The 21566-nt window shown below is 41.4% G+C and overlaps 1 protein-coding gene across 6 annotated transcripts in view; it reads right to left on the bottom strand.

Annotated features, from left to right (window-relative positions):
- Nucleotides 1-21566, bottom strand: part of acads (acyl-CoA dehydrogenase short chain) — a 130827-nt gene that overhangs the window by 78599 nt on the left and 30662 nt on the right. For all 6 annotated transcript variants that reach the window (XM_072247648.1, XM_072247647.1, XM_072247645.1 and 3 more), the window contains one exon: nt 3405-3575. In XM_072247648.1, the coding sequence (XP_072103749.1) occupies nt 3405-3575 (171 nt within the window). The remainder of the gene's footprint in view (nt 1-3404; nt 3576-21566) is intronic.

Below are 21566 nucleotides of genomic sequence, written 5' to 3'. Positions count from 1 at the left end.
TGACTCTTCCTCTTCCCTCTGTCACTTTTCTCCCCTCTTCTATTACCTTTTCTCCTTTTCCCCGATATTTTCACTGCTCTCTCTCTACTTCCTCACATCCCTTCTTATCCTCTGTCCTCTCAATCTCTCACTCTCCTCTGCTTTCCCATTCTCCCTGCAGTTGATCATTCTTTTTCTCCCTTTCCTCTCGTTCTGTCTCTGAGCCTTCTTGCCTCACCTCCTTGCTCTTCCCATATCCTCTTCTTTATAAAGTCAAGGAAATATAATCCTAATCCAAGTATCATTGTGGGGACTTCCAGCTACATCCCTTCCAAGGCGAGAGAATATCAGCCACATCTTCCTCAGAAGTCAGAAGGTTCTAAACAGCCTTGGCTCTGCTTTGGCTGAAGACACATATGATAATACATAGAAGAATTTGGAATAAGACTAAAGATTTTTACTTGAACAAGATTATGCATAGTTTTAACACTACATAATAATGTCAAACATATGTTTAAATTTTGCTCCACTGAAAATGGATGGTCAATTGGCAGCATGTCCTGTTTCAAAAGCCTGATATGAGACTTTGAACTCTTTGGAGGTTGATGTTCAGACATGGAAGAAGCTCATCATCTGCCTATGTACTTTGCAGATAAAGTAAGTCCACTGCAAACATTCACACTGCACCAAGAACCTTCGCTCCTCTGTAGCTGCAGATCTTTGACGGATAAGTAAGTAACTACTGTCCCTTCAGCCTCAGGTGTTGCTCTTATCCTCATTTGAGTTCCACAGCAAGATGCACCATGCTGATGTGACAGCTAACAACTCCAAGATAATATGGAGCAACCTCCTAAATTTACAAGAAAGTTATTTCCAAGTTTTATAAAACTTGTTCTCAGCACAAGTTCTATGAACAACAGCTTTGCACCAGTATCTAGTAAAGCATTGGTGAAATGTAAGTACCTGTTGACAACTTCACATGTTATTTGTTCAGCCTTGTTCAATACAATTGTTTGCTTTCACTAGCCAGTTGCAGGAGCCCAAGTGGACTCATAGCATCCTTTGAACTGAAAAAACAATATGCTGAAATTGCGTTCAATCACTTGGGCATGTTCAGGTAAAAGAAGTGGAAGTAAGAGGATTGGTGCTGTCACTACAAGTGTCCATTCACTACCAAATCCCAATTAAAGCAAGGGGAAAAAAATTAACACATTATCCCCATTCTCTATCTTCTAACTGCTAACCTATTTTCTATCCCCATGAGTAGTTTGCCTACAATTGCATGCCCTCTCAGTTTTTGTTAATAACCTGTTATATGGAACCTTATCAGTAAGTCCTTGGAGACACCCTGATGGATCAAGTTAGTTATTACCTTTAAAAATTCAGCTAGTTTCTTTAGACTTGACTTATTTTTAACAACCCAATGCAGACACTATACCAGTTCAGCACTGAAAGACAATAAAAGGGTTTGCTTAGTCTTTGTCATTGTTAACAATATTAGTAATTAAATCGAAATAATACTGAGAAACATTTTCAGCATGAATGGAATAACATGTTCCAGAAAGTAGTGCAAATAAAATGTTGTTTCTATTGCTAATTAAGAGCTCATCATAAAAAGTAGCAATACCACGCACATTGAGAAGCTTTCATAGCGGCTTAAATCCTGACATGCTTTGGTAGCCTCAGAGCGTTCGTAATGTTAGAGGAAATTTCACGTTACCATATACTACACACTTCATACACCATAGTATAAACTTGTCATATCAGCAGTTCGATTCAGGGGATAAATTTTGCTGCATTAGAAATTATGATAGATATTTTCATTGATTGTATGACTTGCTCTTACTGAAAATACAGTATTTTTCTGATAGACATTATGAAAGATATTTTTATTGATTATATGACTTGCTCTTACTGAAAATACAGTATTTTTCTGCCTTTAGACATGTTATGTAAATTTTACTATTCACATAATAATTCATATTACAGTTCCACCCTAGGTTCCCAATGCTCGACTTATGTCTAGTCCATACACACAAACAAGCTTTTGGGAGACCAGTAGGAAGAATCTGCCAACAGCTGCGGAGCCACAGGCATCTTCTGCCACAAGAGAACTCACTCAGTTGGTGGCAATATCTGTATGGTTGAGTTAAGCATCCTGGCTGGCCATTATACTGCCAGTCAGCCATATTTCCAACTTACAAACTGTTCGGGTTATCTATTGGCATTGTTTTATTATTATCACATGTACCAAGATACAATGAAAATCTTACCTTGCATGGTGTACATATAAATCAAACATTTACACCAGGGTCCCCAACCTTTTTTGCACTGCGGACCAGTTTAATATGACAATATTCTTGTGGACCGGCTGACGGGGGGGGTGGGGGGGGAGGGTGTTCAAGTAGGGTGAAACTCACCTCAACATGTCTTTTACAGTTAGGGTTGCCAACTTTCTCACTTCCAAGTAAGGGACAAAAGTAGCAGTCAAATCCCGGGACATGTGTGTTTATCCCAGGAAAAACTACCATGACCATGAAGCCTTGTGCGGGCATGACGTGCTCATGCGCGTACGTGCCGATTTTTTTTCCACAAATCGATTTTGGCTTAATCTTCCCGACTATACTGTACATATATTATTTCTTCTTTATATAGGCTGTGTATTTATCATATCATTCCTGCTTTTACTATATGTTAGTGTTATTTTCGGTTTTGTGTGTTATTTGGTATGATTTGGTAGGTTATTTTTTGGGTCTGGGAACGCTCAAAAATTTTTCCCATATAAATTAATGGTAATTTCTTCTTCGCTTTACGCCATTTCGGCATGAAAGGTTTCATAGGAACGCTCTACCTTAGCAGTGAAAATACGGGACAAGGGCGGTCTCGTATGGGACAAACCAATTTAGCCCAATATACAGGATGTCCCGGCAAATACAGGACAGTTGGCAACCCTATGTTCAAGTTCACCAGTGCGTGACAGGGAATGAGGAAAGGTGCAGCTGACTCATATCATTTCCTCGCGGCCCGGCAGCACATGCTTTGCGACCCGGTGGTTGGGGACCATTGATTTACACAGTGTATTGAGGTAGAACAAGGTAAAACAGTAACAGTGCAGAATAACGTGTAAAAGCTGAAGAGAAAGTACAATGTAGATAGACAAAGTGTAAGATCATAATGAGGTAGATTGTGAGGTCAAAAGTTCTACTTGTGATATAGGTGTCTGATATCCAGGGAGACCTGTACACTGTTTCAAAGTTCACAGCACTGACAACTAAGCAGCAATTCTGAAGCAAGTACTGAATGTGGTATTCAATATTATAAACAATACACAGATGGATACTCAAGTACAGCACGTCATGCTGTGGTATTCCATATTACTGTATAAACAAAATGCACACCAATATTCAAACAATAATAGCTCCTACCATGGCTATTTTGAATCCAAGTCCTGGTTCACCCAATATATTGTCCCGAGGAAGTCTGCAGTCTTCAAAAATTAGGTTTGCAGTGGAAGATGCTCTAATTCCCAATTTATCTTCTTTCTTTCCCGAGGAAAGTCCTGGTGTAGGCATAGGAACCAAGAAAGCACTTATTCCCTGTAAATGTATTGCAAGCAAAACACTTTAGGTATGTTGGCATACAAAAGCTGGATATGTGACTTTGTTTTTAAATGGTTTCAACATTTTACAATATTCACATTCTCTCATATAATTTCTTCTCCATTAATGCCAAGCTCCTCTGTCACCATGAAACATTTTTAATATAATTGCACTCTTGACTGTACTGGTAATTGCACAGCTTGTGTGAAAAGCCACCCACACAAACTGCGCAATATCCAGTTCAGCTGAGAGAGCAACTAGAGTTTACATACGAGTTTGTCACAGGCAGGATGAGAGCCTCAGTATTCCTCAAGCAGAGGCTAATAACTGGAACTACATTTAACAACCTGCAAAGTTATTGATAGAGATAGATCTACAGTGCCAGTCTACAGTGAATAGCGGGGCCCCAGGGAGTCTTCCGGAACAGAGACCCAGGGGCACAAGTACATAGTTCCCTGGAAGTGGTGACACAAGTAGACAAGGTGGTGAAGAGGGGATATGGCACACTTACCTTCATTGTTCAGGACAATGAGTGCAAGAGCCTGGGTGCCAGTTAGCACCTGTACAAGATTTGGTGAGACTGCACCTGGAATATTGCGTGCATTTCTGGCCACCGTACTATAGTAATGGTGTGATTACGCTAGAGTGAGTGCAAAAGAGATTTGCAGAATTGTTGCTGGGACTGGAAGGCTTAGGTTATGCGGAGTGACTGAATATACTGAGACTGTTTTCTCTGGAATGAAGGAGGTTGTGAAATGACTTTAGAGGTTTATAAAATCATGAGTGGCATCATCAAGGTAGATGGTCAGTCTTCTTCCCAAGAGAAGGGAGTGTAAAACTCGAGAGTATAAAGGACAGTGAAAGATGTAAGGGGACCCTGAGAGGCAGGCTTTTGTTTTACACAGATGGAAAGAACTGCCTGAGGATGTGTCAGAGGCAGGTATAATTACAACATTCAAACCACAATTGGACTGGTATATGGCACCATTTTTCATTTTCACCTACTTCACAAATTTGATTTGATACGTTGTTTAAAGGGATATAGGCCAACGCAGGCAAATGGAGCTAGCTCAGGAATGCACCTTGATTGACATGGGCAGCTTAGGTCAAAAGCCTGCTTCTGTGCTGTCTCTCTGAATCTCCAGTGGATGAGATAAAATGCCAATAGTGAAAAGAAAACAAAAGAATAAATAGTAACTAAGGGCACAACTGAAGAATAACAAAGATTTTTAAAAATAATAGCCACAATCAGGAAGTAACAGACAGTACAAATTAGTGATGAAAATCAGTGCAGCAGGTAAGGTGGAGAGACTTCAAGGAAAAAGACAATTTCGTCATAAAGATTAGCACTTAGCTGAAATGCAAGAGGTTAATTAAAACACAATTTTACAACAACCAATGAATGGCAAGTTCCATGCAATGATATGCTATTCTGAGTCAAATAAAAGATAGCTTGAAACTGGGTCATTACATTTATATTAGGACTGCATCTATCAGCTTCTGATTACAGGTGATCCCCATATTAATGGGGGGATTCTGTTCCCCAAAAAAAATGGTCATATCTCAGTCTTCTGTAACACAAAGCCTTAACATCTGTACATTCATCAAGAAACACAATTTGAATAAAATAAACTTTGTTTTTAAATTCTGTACTTTTGCCACATAAATTGAGTGAGAATGAATTTTTCTCATACCTCAAAATTTTCGGTTATGATTTATGAATTATGTACAGATGAATTATTGATACCTAAAAAGCGACAACACAGAGGTTGCCCGTAATTCAAACCAGACTCCTTGAGGTGGATAAAAACATAAGTAACGATAAAGCAGAAGGTTGCCAACCAGTTCATCAGGCTGTTGTGAAACTATTGAATTTAATCCTGCTTCTCTGCTCTAAATATATTTTTCATTTTCACATACTTCACAAATTTGATTTGAAACATTGTTAAATTGAACAGGACTGGGAAATATTCACTGAAATCAAATGTGCAATTAAGTTGCCAACTCATTATCCTAATTTCAGCATCCAGCATGCCTGAGTACCTCAGCGAATAACTAGGGCTCCAATTTTATGAGCCGATTGCATTAGTTCCAGCTATCTTATGACAGACTTCTTCTCCAAAATGGGAGGTGAGCTGCAGCTGGAACAAATCATGGAAGTCATTTCAGAGGTCAGTGCCAGGAGTTCAGCCCCAAGAACTTGGATGCAGGCAGCAAAGAAGTTTGATAACTTTGCATATGCAGAATGAGTGCAAAATTAAAGGTATCAGACGTCATATTACACCAAATACATCACACATTGCTCAATACACCATATCATTACCTTCATCACTCATCTGCAATGTTCTCTATCTATCAGGAAGCTAACCTCATTTCTGATATTCTTCCATGGCTAACCTCTTCCATTTCAGACGCAGCATTGTGGCCCAAAGGTTTCACCATCCTCCAAAAGGACAGAGCATCTCCTTTAAAGGTCCAGGAGGTAGAGTATATTTCATGATTAACTCATCGTGGTGCACGACCGTGAAGGTTCCACCTAAATCCTGTTCACCTGACCTGGAACATCCAGAAGTCAGGTATCATCCATTTTATCTGACGAGAACATTTTCCACCGTCATCCTGGTGGTGGTGGTGTATATTCCACCTCTGGCTTGCGCCAGGCAGGCATGGGAGAAGATGAGCACCGTGATCAGCAGTAATGAAACAATGTATTCTGATGCCTTCCCAATTATTGCTGGGAATTTCAACCAGGCCAACTACCAATCTCTCAATAACTACCACCAATATTTCACCTGTGGAACCAGAAGTGCCAACACACTTAAGCCCTGTTATACCACAATCAAGAATGCTTACCCTGCTATTCCATGTATGCACTCAGGAACATCCGATCATCTGGCTGTACTTCTACTCCCAGCGTAAAGGCAGAAACTTAAAAACCACAGCACCAGTGGTGAGGACCAAGGTATGGTCGAGGGAGCTGGAGGAGCACTTACAGGTCTGCTTCGAGTCGATGGGCAGGACAATATTCAGGGATTCATTACTGAATCTGAATGAATACGTCACAGTCGTCACTGACTTCATCAAGGCCTATGTGGATGAGTGTGTGCCTTTCAGAACGTAACAGACATACCCAAATCAGAAGCTGCAGATGAACCAAGGGATTCGTAGTCTGCTGAGGACTTTATCTGTGGCGTTCAAGACTGGTGATCCAGAACCATACAAAAAGGCCAGGTATGACCAACATAAGACTATTTTAAAAGTGACAAAACAATTCCAATTGAAGTTAGAAACAGAATCAGATGCACATCAGCTCTGGAAGGGCTTGCAGGCCATAACTTCCTACAAGGACTCCACCTTGGATGGTCCCAAGCCCGGCTGTGATAGGAGGAAGGTTGGGCATGGGGCTAGCAACCCCATCCCCTAAAAACCCAGAGCTACAGAAATGCCAACAGAAGCTCCAAAGGCCTCATCCCTGGGAGAAGAAGATGGGCTACACCTAGAGACAATGTGAAAGACTGGCCCAAGACAGAGGGCTCCCGCGAGTTACTGCTGGTGGCCTATGCCCCAGTAGGGGTGATGGGTTAAGTAAGTAAGTACTTCCTACCAGGTGAAATCTAACATCATGAACAGCTGTAACACTTCGCTCCCAAATGAGCTCAACACCTTTTATGCATGCTTTGAAAGGCAGAATAAAATTACATTTCTGTAAATCCCTAAAGGATCCGAGACTCTGTGAACTCAGTCTCAGAAGACGACATCAGAACATCTTTCAAGAGGGTGAAGCCTTGCAAGGTGTCAGGGCTTGGTGGTATACCTGGTAGGGCACTGAAAGCCTGTGCCAACCAACCAGTGGGAGTGTTCAAGGACATCTTCAATCTCTCACTGCTGCAGTCAGAGGTTCTCACCTGCTTCAAAAGGATGGCAATCACACCAGTGTCCAAGAAGAGCAGGGGGAACTGCATTAACAACAATCGTTCAGTTGCACTCACATCTGCTGTTATCAAGTGCTTTGAGAACTTGGCCATGACCAAAATCAAATCCTGCCTAAGCAAGGACATGGATCTACTGCAATTTGCCTATTGCTACAATAGGTGTACAATGCAATCTCACTGTCTCTCCACTCAGACCTGGATCACCTGGACAACAGCAATACCTACGACAGCCTGCTGTTTGTTCATTGCAGCTCAGTGTTTAACAGCATCATGCCCTCAATACCAATCAACAAGCTCCAAAACCTTGGCTTTGGTACCTCCCTCTGCAACTGGATCCCTGACTTCCTCACCAGGAGACGACAGTCTGTGCGATCTAAAATAATATCTCCTCATCGCTGGCAATCAATACCGGTGCACCTCAAAGATGCATGCTTACCCCACTGCTCTACTCTCTTTACACCCACAAATGTGTGGCTAGGCACAGCTCAAACATCATCAATAAATTTGCCGATGACATCATTATTGTTAGCAAAATTTTACATGGTGGGTATATAGGTGAGATAGATCAGCTGGTTGAGCGCTATCATAACAACAACTTTGCAACCAACGTCAGTAAAACCAAGAAATTGATAGTAGACTTCAGGAAAGGGAACTCATGGAAACACACACCAGCCCTTATCAAGAAATCAACAGTAGAAAGGGCAAGCAGTTTCTAGCTCCTGGGTGTCAACAGCTTTGAAGATCTCTGCTGGGCCCAACATATTGATGCAATTACAAAGAAGTCATGGCAAGGGTTACACTTCATCAAGAGTTTGAGGAGACTTGTTATGACACCAAAGACTGTAGAAAATTTCTACAGATGTTCTGTGGGGAGCATTCTAACTGGCTGCATCACAGTCTAGCTTAGAGGGGCCACTGCACAGGAACAGAAAAAGCCGCAGAAAGTTGTGAACTCAACCAGTTCCATCTTGGGCTCTAGCCTCCCCAGCATCGAGGACACTTTTAAAATGTGATGTCTGTAAAAGGCAGCATCATCATTAAGCCCATCACCCAGGGCATACCCTTTTCTCATTGCTACCATCAAGGTGGTGCTACAGGAGCCTGAAGACACACACTCAATGTTTTAGCAACAGCTTCTTCCCTTCCACCATCAGATTTCTGAATGGACTCAATATTTTTTCTCTATTTGCATTAATTACTTAATTCAATTTTTAAATATACTTCTTATTGTAATTTATAAGTTTTATTATGTATTGCAGCCACAAAACAATTTTTGGACACATGCCAATGATATTAAACCTGATATGTCCTGATATCACTGGCATATGTCCGAACACACTTCCTATTATTACAAACTTCACATCTTCAGCTTGCAGTTTACTAATGAACATACAATGAGATAAATATAAGATCCAAACTTATTGCATGACAGTAACTTAAAAACTACACTCTCTCTTGCGGAATAAGATGGTGCATAAATCAACAACAAGAGGCTATGCACAATGTAAAGGGTAGAAAAGTCTTAGAGAACAGTGTGCTAGTCATCATTTGGAGCAGCTTATTGCAGAGACTGTGGTCACAATCTCCTCACATCATAATTCCCACACAACAGAAAACAGGAACAGACCACTTGGCTCTTCAACCTGCTCTGTCAGTGAATAGACACTTGGCTGATCCTCCATCTCAAGATCATATTGCTGTTCTCCCTCCATTCCCATTAACATGTTTTATGTCCAGAAATCTATCTACTTCCTTCTTAAACACAGTCAGTAACTTTAGTTCCACTGACTTCTGCGGTAGAAAGTTTCACAGACTCACCACCCTCTAAGTTTGTTACCAAGCTGGGAAAGCTCTGTCCTCAAACAAAGTGAGGGAGAGAAAGCAGCTTCACAGGACAAGATTTGGGTGGTCTGAGAAGAGGCAGAGAATCCCCAGTAAAGCCTGCACTCACATCAATCATCATGCAGCAGGCCCAAGCCCTGCACCTCAGCATCAAATGACTGCATCACTTAACCTGTCCTCTCCAACACTGTCCTCAAAGACAGTGATTGGACATTCGTGTAGAGTGAGCCACCAAGCGAAACTATGCAATCAAAACTGTTCAGCAATTTCATCGCTGTGGGGGCATCAGCAGATCACTTAGACCTCAGCTAAGTTACCCGCATAGAGCATTGTGTGAGAAAGACTAGGGTTTGGGTTAGGTTGCCTGCACAGCAGCACTGTCACTAACATATCCCTTTAAACAAAATGCTCCAATGACGCCTTTCGGTGGTGTTTATACAAATGCTCTTATTCCCAGGAGTGCATCCTGAGCACTGTGAGAAATTTGAGCACTTTTCTGGTGAATCTGTGACGAACATATTATTTTTGAGAGGGAATTGACATAACTAAACACAACACCACAGATGTGATCTGACCATGGTCTGTCTGTGCACCCTTATACTTTAGCTTTCTGGAAATATGGGCATTTTTGTACTGTGGAGATGCTTCTAGAGTTTTACTCTTCCACATCTTCTAGTCTCTTACCTTAAGAAATTTTTCTGACTGGTCTTTCTCAGATTTCATACTTCCCTCACTGAATTCCCACACTGTTGAAACTATTTTCTCTATCCATATCCCCTGAAATTTACTGCACCCATCCATGCAATGCAATAACTCTCAGCCTTGTGAACATCTGCACACCACGATGTACAACTCACTATTTTTTCATCTAAGCTACCTATCCATATGGGGAAAGTACCCAGTACAGATCCCTGAGGAAAACTACTTGTTACATTCACAATCACAGATCCAACCCTACATCTCTGCTGTTTTACAAATCATGTCACAAAATCAAATCTAACTCCATATATTTTCATTTTTACTACTAATAATATGCACAACCTTTTAAAAATGTTATTTAGTAATGCACAATGATCTTCACCATCCCTTATACCCACGAGACCAATTAACCTACTAACCCATATATCTTTGAATGCGGAAGGAAACCAGAGCACCCGGAGAAAACCCAAGCAGTTCACAAGGAGAATGTACAAACTCCTTACAGACAGTGGTGGGAATTGAACCCAGGTCACTGGTACTGTAATAGTGTTATGATAACAGCTACGCTACCATGCCGCCCCCTTACTAGGTGCCTTTCGAAATTCCAGATATGCAGTATCTAACACAGTCAACTATCACCCCGCTACCGTATTTCTCAAAAATACATTTTCAGAAATACATTTGATGCAGCAGAACTTGAAGGATTCCTGACTCTCCCAGTCCATGGCCAATCCCAATTACTGGATAACACTACACACTCCTTTAGATTTTCTCCCTCTCCTGTAATGCTCACTCTCCACCCATATGATCAAAGATTCCCAAAGCTTGTATTGAAATGCAGTGGGTGTGAATCCAATTGCTACTGTTCTGCATGCCTTTTTTACTAGTTTAACCAAGTGAAACTAATGTAAATCATTAACAAAAATGTAAATGCGGCTGGTACCAACCAATGCTTGGTATCAGAAAAGATATTACAGATAAAACCTTAAAGGCTGACTGCCACAGCATCTTGAATATAGTGACACTAGAAGCACACAATAAAAAAAACAGTGAATCAAGCTGGTCTCTTTCTTGAAGACACAGACCCTCTACTCTACCCATTTATCTGTTAAAGTGAATTTCCTTTCTTCTCAAAGTTAAATTAAATCATCTTCCAAAAATGCTGACTAAACTCATGTCCTATATCATTTCAACATTCATATTGTTTTATTACCCATTAAATGCTCTTAGTAGTCCCATAAACTATTTGTTCACTTCTATCTATCCTGGAAGTGGCAAAATCATGGCTCATAAATAAACACGTTACACTCTCCAGCATAATGGGGTTTAGGATTTACACTGCATGGTGACTTCTAACCCCTGTGTAGTCTGGCCACAATCATGCACTTGACATCTAAAACCATTGCCAGATTCCATTCAACTGCTGCAGTGAACTCAACTGGCACACATGCTATATTCCCGTAGAATAAAAAGCAATCTGCTGATAGAACTCTACAGGCCAGACAGCACTTGTAGAGGGACAGATGACATTTCCAGTCAAGACCATCCATCTGTTTCTTTATTGCTCTCAAGCATCTGTAGTTGTGTATATCTCCCAAAAAAATAAGTCTGCAGAAGATGACTACAATATACAATTGTGGTCTACTCCTACAGAACATGGGGACCATGTATTATGGTCTATGCTCACAACTCGTAAGATTTAAGTATTACATTAACTTTGTGGTTGTCAGTAGCATTGACTAATTCTGTGAAGAAGAAAAATCATTTTAGGCCAGTATAAACACAAAGTGCACAAGAAACTTGAAGCAGGAGTTGGTCACCAGGCCCCTCAAACACCACTATTCAAAATGACCATGGCTGATCTATGCTGGATCTCATCAAGGCAGAAATAATATAAAAATTATTAAACTAACCCTGCTTTCAGTATTTCTCCCTTTTTGAACAATCTTCTGGAAACCTCCTGGAACTTTTCTATCAGCGAGTCCACTATCTCTGCTGCCACCTACAACCCTTCGGTACAGATTACTAGGTTCTGGTTATCTGTTTATCTTTAACACATGATGTGGTTAGGACTTTTACAAGCTCCTCCCTGTTATCTGAAATCAGCCCTTCTATTATCTGGGGATATTTGCAGCGTCCTCCATAGTGTCACCGATGACAACACTGTTGTTAGCAGAATTTCAGAGGACAATGAGGATGTGTACAGGAATGAGATAGAGTGGCTGGTTGAGCAGTATTGTAAAAACCTTGCATTCAATGTCAGCAAGACCAAGGAATTAACTGTGGAAGGGGAAGTTGAGAGAACACCCACCAGCCCTCATTGAGGGGTCAGCAGTAGAAAGGGTGAGCAGCTTCAGTTTCTAGGGTGTTAGTATTGCAAAGGATCCATCTTAGGCTGAACATAATGACACAATTGAGAAGACACACCAGTGGCTATAGTTCATTAAGAGTTTCAGGAGATTTGGTATGTTACCAAAGACTAGCAGGTTCCTATAGATGTACTATGGAGAGAATTCTGACTGGCTGCATTGCCATCTGATATGAAAGTGTCAATGCAAAGGCTGCGGAGGGTTGAAGATTTGGCCAGCTGCATCACAGCTACAACCCTCCTCACCCTCTACGACATTTCAAGAAGCAATGCATCATTAAGGACCATCACCATCCATGACATCTCCTTCCTTTTGCTACCATCATGATTTATGATTCTGATTCTGAAGACTGATGAAAGGAATTGTTAAAAATATTGCCCATGCCTTTGTTTCCAGTTATGCTTCTACCATTTTCATTGTTCTGTAAGTCCCATGCTTGCTTCTGCAGCTTTCTCCTATTTATACATCTGTAGAAGCTCCCATTGCTTGTTTTGACATTCACAGCAGTCTTCTCTCAAAAACTTTTCTCCCTCCTTATTAACTTTATAGTCTTTCTCCTCGGGTTCCTAAATATTTCAAATGCCTATCACTCACTCTTGCCACTTTGTATGGTTTTACTTTTCAATTTAACGTTATCTTTGACCTGCTCAGTTAACCACAGATTGTGGCTTCTTTCTAACAGGGATAAATTCCTACCGAGTGTTACAATCAGCTGCTTGAATACCTGCCACTGTTCATCTATTGATCTGTCTCTTCACCAAATGTCCTAGTCTAACTGAGACTACTCTGCTTTCATCCTCTTATAATTGTCCTTATTTAAGCTGAAGACATTGGCTTTGCTTCAGCACCATTCACCCTGTGCCCTGTCATACTATGGTGACTACCTCCCAGGGGATCTTTGACTACAAGATCTCATATTAATACTTCCTCATCACTCATGACCCAATCTAAAATAGCCTCTCCTTCAGCAGGTCATCTGTAATATACTGCTCCAAGCTACACATGTAGCTGATGTACTGTACAACTTCTTCTTTGATACCCTTGCCAGCTTATTTCATCAAACCAACATGTAGATTAACAGAAACACGAGGAATTCTGCAGATGCTGGAAATTCAAGCAACACACATCAAAGTTGCTGGTGAACGCAGCAGGCCAGGCACCATCTCTAGGAAGAGGTACAGTCGACGTTTCGGGCCGAGACCCTTCGTCAGGACTAACTGAAGGAAGAGCTAGTAAGAGATTTGAAAGTGGGAGGGGGAGGGGGTGATCCAAAATGATAGGAGAAGACAGGAGGGGGAGGGATGGAGCCAAGAGCTGGACAGGTGATTGGCAAAGGGGATATGAGAGGATCTGATAAGGGGATATGAGAGGATCTGCAAAGGGGATATGAGAGGATCCACAAAAGGAATATGAGAGGATCATATCCCTTTTGCCAATCACCTGTCCAGCTCTTGGCTCCATCCCTCCCCCTTCTGTCTTCTCCTATCATTTCGGATCTCCCCCTCCCCCTCCCACTTTCAAATCTCTTACTAGCTCTCCCTTCAGTTAGTCCTGACGAAGGGTCTCGGCCCGAAACGTCGACTGTACCTCTTCCTACAGATGCTGCCTGGCCTGCTGCGTTCACCAGCAACTTTGATGTAGATTAACATCTCTCATGTCAATTACAACTGTCTTCAAATACGCCCTAGATATCTTCCTATTTAGGAGTCACATTTTGGGGGCTATAAACTAGTCCCACCTGTGCTTCCTTTCTCTCACTATTACAACCCAAATTGATTCTACATCACTACCCACTGCCTCTATATCATGACTTACACTCTGATACCTTCCTCGATAACAATGTTACCTTGCCTCCTTTTCTTTTTGGCCTGCTCTTCTGGAGCACCATATAACCTGAAATACTGAGCACCCACTCCTGATCACCTGACAACCACATCTCTGTAATAGCTATTAAATCACACTCATATGTTAATTTCTGCACTGTCAACTCTTCAATCTTATTGCGACCGACCGCTGCACGCATTCAAATAAAGGCCGGTAAACAGAACACGTTTTTAACTTTGGATTTGCTGCATGCTTTTGCTTACATTTTCAGCTGTGACCTGTCACACTTTGCCTGCCCATTTCCCCTCCCATTATCCTGCGCCACTGCTTTCTCATTTCATCTTGTTTTGTTAAACATCCCATTCTTGGAGCCCTCCCCACCCCGCATCCTCCTGTTTAGTTTAGGAGTGGGTGGAGCATTTTGCCATCCCTGTTGAGGACAGCAAACTACTATACCTTAATGTCAAAGTTTTGCTCACTTACAACAAAGCAAGCAATTTTGAATGTCAGACCAAAATGAATCACAAGCTTCCTTTTGAAATAACAGTGGATTAAAATTAAGGAAAACATGCTTTTAGACATGAAAAGCATGTCTAAAGAACCAATAGACACTGAATTTGGCTTTCAGAAAGGAATGTGATAGAACTGGTCAGCTTTATTATTCATGGAATAGTCTGTGATTTATGGTATTTGTATATATAATATTGAAAAATTCATTAAGGAGAATATTGCAGAGGAGTCTGTAATTTTAGATTCAAATAACAGAAGACTCTAGTGATTGCCAAAGCAAATTCCAGTTTGAAAGAGACTTATGACAAGGATGGAGAGTAACAAGGCCTCTAGCTCTAACAGTAATTAAACACGATGCAGCAAGTAAGTGTGGGTCAAAAGACTACCAGATTTGGCCTCTGGTGGTCTATCCACCAACATGGCTAATTACACAGGATATCATATTTCCTATTTCTTTTATAACATAGAAAGGGGACCACTGAGCCCAGTGAGTCTAAGCTGCCTCTCTGTTCGATCCCAATTAATTCCCTGTAACCACACATGACCATTAGCACCCCACTGATTTTCTGACCAAGCACTTAAACCAGGAATGATTTACAGCAGCCAGTTAACCTCATAATTAGTGCGTCTATGGAATGTAAGAGGAACCTACGTGGCCAGAGGGCAAACATACAAAATTCACACACACATTTTTGGAGGTTAAAATCAAACAGGGCTAGATGGGGCTGTGAAACAACTGCACTAACTGCAGTGCTGCAGTATCATCCATTATATCCAGTCAGCTCTCCTTCCACAGATATAAATCCCTCATTTTAACTTGTATTTCACTCCATAAATCAAACACTCAGTGGGAAAATTATGCTCAAATCTCACAACTTCCCTGAGTTAACCTGATGTCCAATTACTGGCCAAATACTGAAACCAAAGCAGCCCATAATTTAGAGAAGTCATGGTTTTAAAAAAACAGAATTAAATTAAGGGTGGCCTTTCAGGGTTTCATCAGATAAATGAGAAGTGGCACAAATTAATCCTTGTGTGAGGAGCAAATTCTATCAAGCAACACACCCAAAATGCTGGAGGAACTCAGCAGGCCAGGCAGCATCCATGGAAAAAGGAACAGTCGACGTTTCGGGCCGAAACCCTTCGGCAAGACTGAAGAAAAAAAGCTGAGGAGTAGATTTAAAAGGTGGGGGGCGGAGGAGAGAGAGAGAGAAACACTAGGTGATAGGTGAAACCTGAAGGGGGAGGGATGAAGTAAAGAGCTGGGAAGTTGACTGGTGAAACAGGGCTAGAGAACGGGTGTCTGATGAAAGAGGAAAGAAGGCCATGGAAGACAGAAAAGTTGGGGGGGGGGAAGAGAAGCACTAGAGGGGGTGATGGCCGGGCAAGGAGGTAAGGTGAGAAAGGGAAAAGGGTAAGGGAATGGTGAAGGAGTGGGGGGATATTACCAGAAGTTCAAGAAATTAATGTTCATGCCATCAGGTTGGATGGTGTTGTTCCTCCAACCTGAGTGTGACCTCATTGCTACAATGGAGGAGGCACTGAGAGATCCCACTTCTTCTGGCAGATGGAGCTCAGTGCTCGGTGACATATCAGAATGGGAATGGGAAGCGGAATTAAAATGAGTGGCCACTGAAAGATCCCGCTTTTTTGACATATCGGAATGGAAGACATTACCTTATATTCTGTATGGGTAGCCTCCAACCTGATGGCATGAACATTGATTTCTCGAACTTCCTTTAATAACCCCCTCCACTCTCAAGGGAACTTCAAGGGAAGTTCAAATTGAAGTTTGGTGATGTGGGTTCAGCACCATGAGTAATAAAAGAGAAGTACCCAACTATTCAAGAAATGAGCTCCAATGAATATGTGCACACTTAGAGTAGTTTAACTGTAATGATCCCTTTTTCTGTTTTCTATTAGCTGTTTGTTAAAGTTGCAATATCTGTAAATGTGTTTCCTCTTTATATTTCTGCCGGCATAAGTTCTGTTATTTCCTCAACTTTGCAGGGGGTAGTATTTATACAGCATTCACCACAGAACTTTACACCTTTCCTGTTTGACTGAACCCAAATCATACCAACCCTAGACATGTATTGCCTATTGTAGGTGGCTATTTCACTGTTACCCATGCAATGCTGAGTCACGTGGCTGTTAACCAGAATTAGCTAACAAGCCTGGTTGGTGATGATCCACAGTGAGAGGGTTACACAGGGTTTCTGGTTGGGGAAGACTCTGAATGATTTTGTGAGGATACAGCTGTTTTCAAAGTCCATGACAACCATGGTGTATTCATTCAGATCCTCTGATGAGTTCTTAAACACAGCCCAGTCCACTGACTCGAAGTAACCCCATAGCCACTCGTCTATCTCCCACAAACACCTCTTTGATATCCTTATTTCTGAAACCTTGTATTTTAGCCTCTGTTTGTATGCAGGCAGAAAGAGGATAGCCAAATGATCAGATTTCCCAAAATGTGGTCTAGGGATCAAACTACAGGCATTCCTTACGGTAGTACAGCAGCATTTGAGTATGTTTGGACCCTGCAGGCGATACGTTGACGATAATTGAGCAGAGAATTCTTCAATCACAAACAAGAGAAAATCTGCAGATGCTGGAAATCCAAGCAACAAACACACAAAATACTGGAGGAACACAGCAGACCAGGTAGCATCTAAGAAAAAAGTACAGTCGACGTTTTGGGCCCAAACCCTTCAGCAGGACCTGTAAGGCAGTTAACCAGTCTAAATGTCCTGCCAAAGGGTTTCAGCCCAAAATATCAACAGTACTCTTTTCCTAGGTTTTCCTAGGTCTACCTGGTCTGCTGAGTTCCTCCAGCATTTTGTACGTGATGCAGAGAATTCTTCAAATAAGCTTGTTGGAAGTCCACGTCAGGGTAAGCAGTTTCTTGTTTGCTGGTGATGACACTTAGTACCTTGAGTATCTGTTTAACATTGGCCTTTGGCCGTATGTAAACTGTGATCAGGATCACTGAGAATTCTCTTGGTAAGTAGACCAGTTGGAACTTAATCATCAGATGTTCCAGGTTGGAGGAACAAGAGTACAACAAGACCCCTGCATCCTACTACCACAAATAGTTTATCATGAAACACATACCCCCACCTTTTGTCTTCTCCAAATCAGCAGTCTGGTCTTTCTGGTATATCGAGAAGCCATCGGGTCTGATTGTCAAATCCAGCAAGTCTTAAGTTAGCCATGTCTCCATGAAAGACAAATGCAGCAATCCCTCATTTCCTTCTGATACAGTAATCTTGCCCGAAAATCTTCAGTTACGTTCTCTAGCGAATGTACATTTGCTGATAAGATACTGGGTAGAGGAAGTTTCATACCTCAACATTTTATCCTGGCTTGAAGACTTCCCCTCATCCCTCTCTTACAGCCATGGTGATGTACCTTTGTCTGCTTAAAGGTGCCATACCTGCATTCTTGAGAGTTAAGTCCATCAAGTCCTTCAAAAGATCACAAAATTTCTAATTCATTAAAACAGTTCAAAGGTAAATTACTTAAAGGGAAATTACAAGCTGCAGATTGCAGTGAGAGCATTTGGAAGTTTTGGAAGTTGCCCACAAAGCATCAGCACTTTTCACAACCGCCATCTTGCCAAAGACAGGACTAATGGCATTTCTCCAGAGTAAGAAATAAATTTCCACTTGTCCATTTAAATTTGAGATTGACTGTGAAAGCAAAATAAAGGATATTCACGAACAGCAAATATCAAAGCACAATGGCTCAAATTTTCTGGTTTGTTCATCTATCCTAATATCTCATTTTGTAGTGCAGTTTCAAATTCTGTTTGACAACATTCCTATGAAGTACTTTGTAAAGTTTGGCTTAATTAAGGGTGCTTAAATGATGCATCATTTCTTACTTAAAACTCTCTTTATAACAGTATTGGACTGCTTCCATAGTTGGAATGCCATTGCAGCTGACAGGCTGCAGACAGTTTTGCCTGTGATCCTGCGAGCTCTAATGGAATCTAAACCACTTAATTGAACATTTTGATTTGTCTTCTCCGACAGGAGTTATTCATTGGAAATCCAGCCATTGAATACTTGCAAAAACAATCTCGACCCAGTAAGCAGTTATGTATTCTCTTTACAATTCATTTTCCATATTACCAGCTCAGATTGTAACCAAAGCCAATGTTCCACGGTCCCCAAACATGCACAAAAGGCTCTGGGAAAATTATATTTTGCACCAATTGGCCAATTGGAAACATTTCCATTGGATTGGCATTGTTTACTGCTTTCATCACACTGTAAATCTGTGAAAGGTTCACTTGTAAAAATGCAACAGGAATAATCAAAATGAAGGCAATTAAAAATAACAATCCTATACCAAACTAACATGGTATTAAAAGTTACCAGAGTACGACCCAGCTAAACCTCAATGTCCACCTGTTCTGATCTTCACTGTGATACCCACACCTGTCCAATTATGATACTTAAGTATCCTAATTTTCATTAAACCAATGCTTTCAGCCTAAGTGCCTTGCCAACTGCTTTGATGCCCTCTCTGCAACCAAGCTCACAATCGTCTATCTTAATATTTCCCTTTTCTGGCTCATAATCTAATTCTGTTTGACAATATACCATGAAGTGTTTGGGTCATTTTACTTAATTAAAGGTGCTTAATGCATCATGTTGTTAAAGTGGATCATTTTTCACTTAAAGTTCTTATTATAAATGAATTATTGGTCCGTTTCCAATTTCCAACATCCAGCAATGAAAGAATTGCTCCATTTAGATGGAATCCAGCCAGACAGGACATCCCAGAGAACACAAATGTCATGCACTCCCGTAATTAAATAGGATGATGACATTTTTGTCTTGTGTTTCAGCCAAACCCATCCTATCCTTCCTAATATATATAGTAAGTACTTTCCAGGAAGTAGCTCTACAGAGCTGTCAGGAACCGGCTTATTCACTCAGGCTATGTGAAGAGTCTGACAAGAGTAACATTAATTGACCAACTCCATTTGCCCCCAGGTGGAGGGGGGGAAAGGGAAAATGGTGGTGGAAAATTTTGAACTGCTCTTCTCTACGTGGCAGAGGTATTGCCACAGTGTTGTTACGCAGGAGTTCCTGAAGATTAACTCAGCAAATGAATGGCAGTGAGGTACTTTCTTTCCTTTGACATTATGAGTTTGGGAACAGACGTCAAAGAAGTCTTTGTGAGTTGGTCAGTGCATTTTACAGGAAAGATTTTAAGGATCAGCTGGAAGCACTAACACCAGCGTATTGGAGGAGACCTACACGAACAGCATCTCCACCATGATAAAGCAACTCCATCTCTGATGGATAGGTCATGTCATTCGAATGCCTGACTCACGTCTCCCCAAATAGATCCTTTACTCCCAGTTGAAGGAAGGTCAGTGAGCCTTGGTGGGCAGAGGAAATGCTTCAAAGATAACATCAAAATCAGGCTGAAAAAAATCCAACAATGCATCCATAGAAACCATAGAAACTACAGCACAGAAACAGGCCTTTTGGCCCTTCTTGGCTGTGCCGAACCATTTTCTGCCTAATCCCACTGACCTGCACACGGACCATATCCCTCCATACACCTCCCATCCATGTATCTGTCCAATTTATTCTTAAATGTTAAAAAAAAGAACCCGCATTTACGACCTCGTCTGGCAGCTCATTCCATACTCCCACCACTCTCTGTGTGAAGAAGCCCCCCCTAATGTTCCCTTTAAACTTTTCCCCCCTCACCCTAAACCCATGTCCTCTGGTTTTTTCTCTCCCCTTGCCTCAGTGGAAAAAGCCTGCTTGCATTCACTCTATCTATACCCATCATAATTTTATATACCTCTATCAAATCTCCCCTCATTCTTCTACGTTCCAGGGAATAAAGTCCCAACCTATTCAACCCTTCTCTGTAACTGAGTTTCTCAAGTCCCGGCAACATCCTTGTAAACCTTCTCTGCACTCTTTCAACCTTATTTATATCCTTCCTGTAATTTGGTGACCAAAACTGAACACAATACTCCAGATTCGGCCTCACCAATGCCTTATACAACCTCATCATAACATTCCAGCTCTTATACTCAATACTTTGATTAATAAAGGCCAATGTACCAAAAGCTCTCTTTACGACCCTATCTACCTGTGACGCCACTTTTAGGGAATTTTGTATCTGTATTCCCAGATCACTCTGTTCCACTGCACTCCTCAGTGCCTTACCATTAACCCTGTATGTTCTACGTTGGTTTGTCCTTCCAACATGCAATACCTCACACTTGTCAGTATTAAACTCCATCTGCCATTTTTTAGCCCATTTTTCCAGTTGGTCCAAGTCCCTCTGCAGGCTCTGAAAACTTTCCTCACTGTCTACTACACCTCCAATCTTTGTATCATCAGCAAACTTGCTGATCCAATTTACCACATTACCATCCAGATCATTGATATAGATGACAAATAACAATGGACCCAGCACTGATCCCTGTGGCACACCACTAGTCACAGGCCTCCACTCAGAGAAGTAATTCTCTACCACCACTCTCTGGCTTCTTCCATCGAGCCAATGTCTAATCCAATTTACCACTTCTCCATGTATACCTAGCGACTGAATTTTCCTAACTAACCTCCCATGCGGGACCTTGTCAAGGGCCTTACTGAAGTCCATGTAGACAATATCTACTGCCTTCCCTTCATCCACTTTCCTGATAACCTCCTCGAAAAACTCCAATAGATTGGTCAAACATGACCTACCACGCACAAAGCCATGTTGACTCTCCCTAATAAGTCCCTGTCTATCCAAATGCTTGTAGATTCTGTCTCTTAGTA

This window comes from Mobula birostris, chromosome 31 (genome assembly GCF_030028105.1).
Source record: "Mobula birostris isolate sMobBir1 chromosome 31, sMobBir1.hap1, whole genome shotgun sequence".
Lineage (NCBI taxonomy): Eukaryota > Metazoa > Chordata > Chondrichthyes > Myliobatiformes > Myliobatidae > Mobula > Mobula birostris.
The sequence above is the reverse complement of the archived record's forward strand: the minus strand, read 5'-3'. Positions and strand labels throughout refer to the sequence as shown.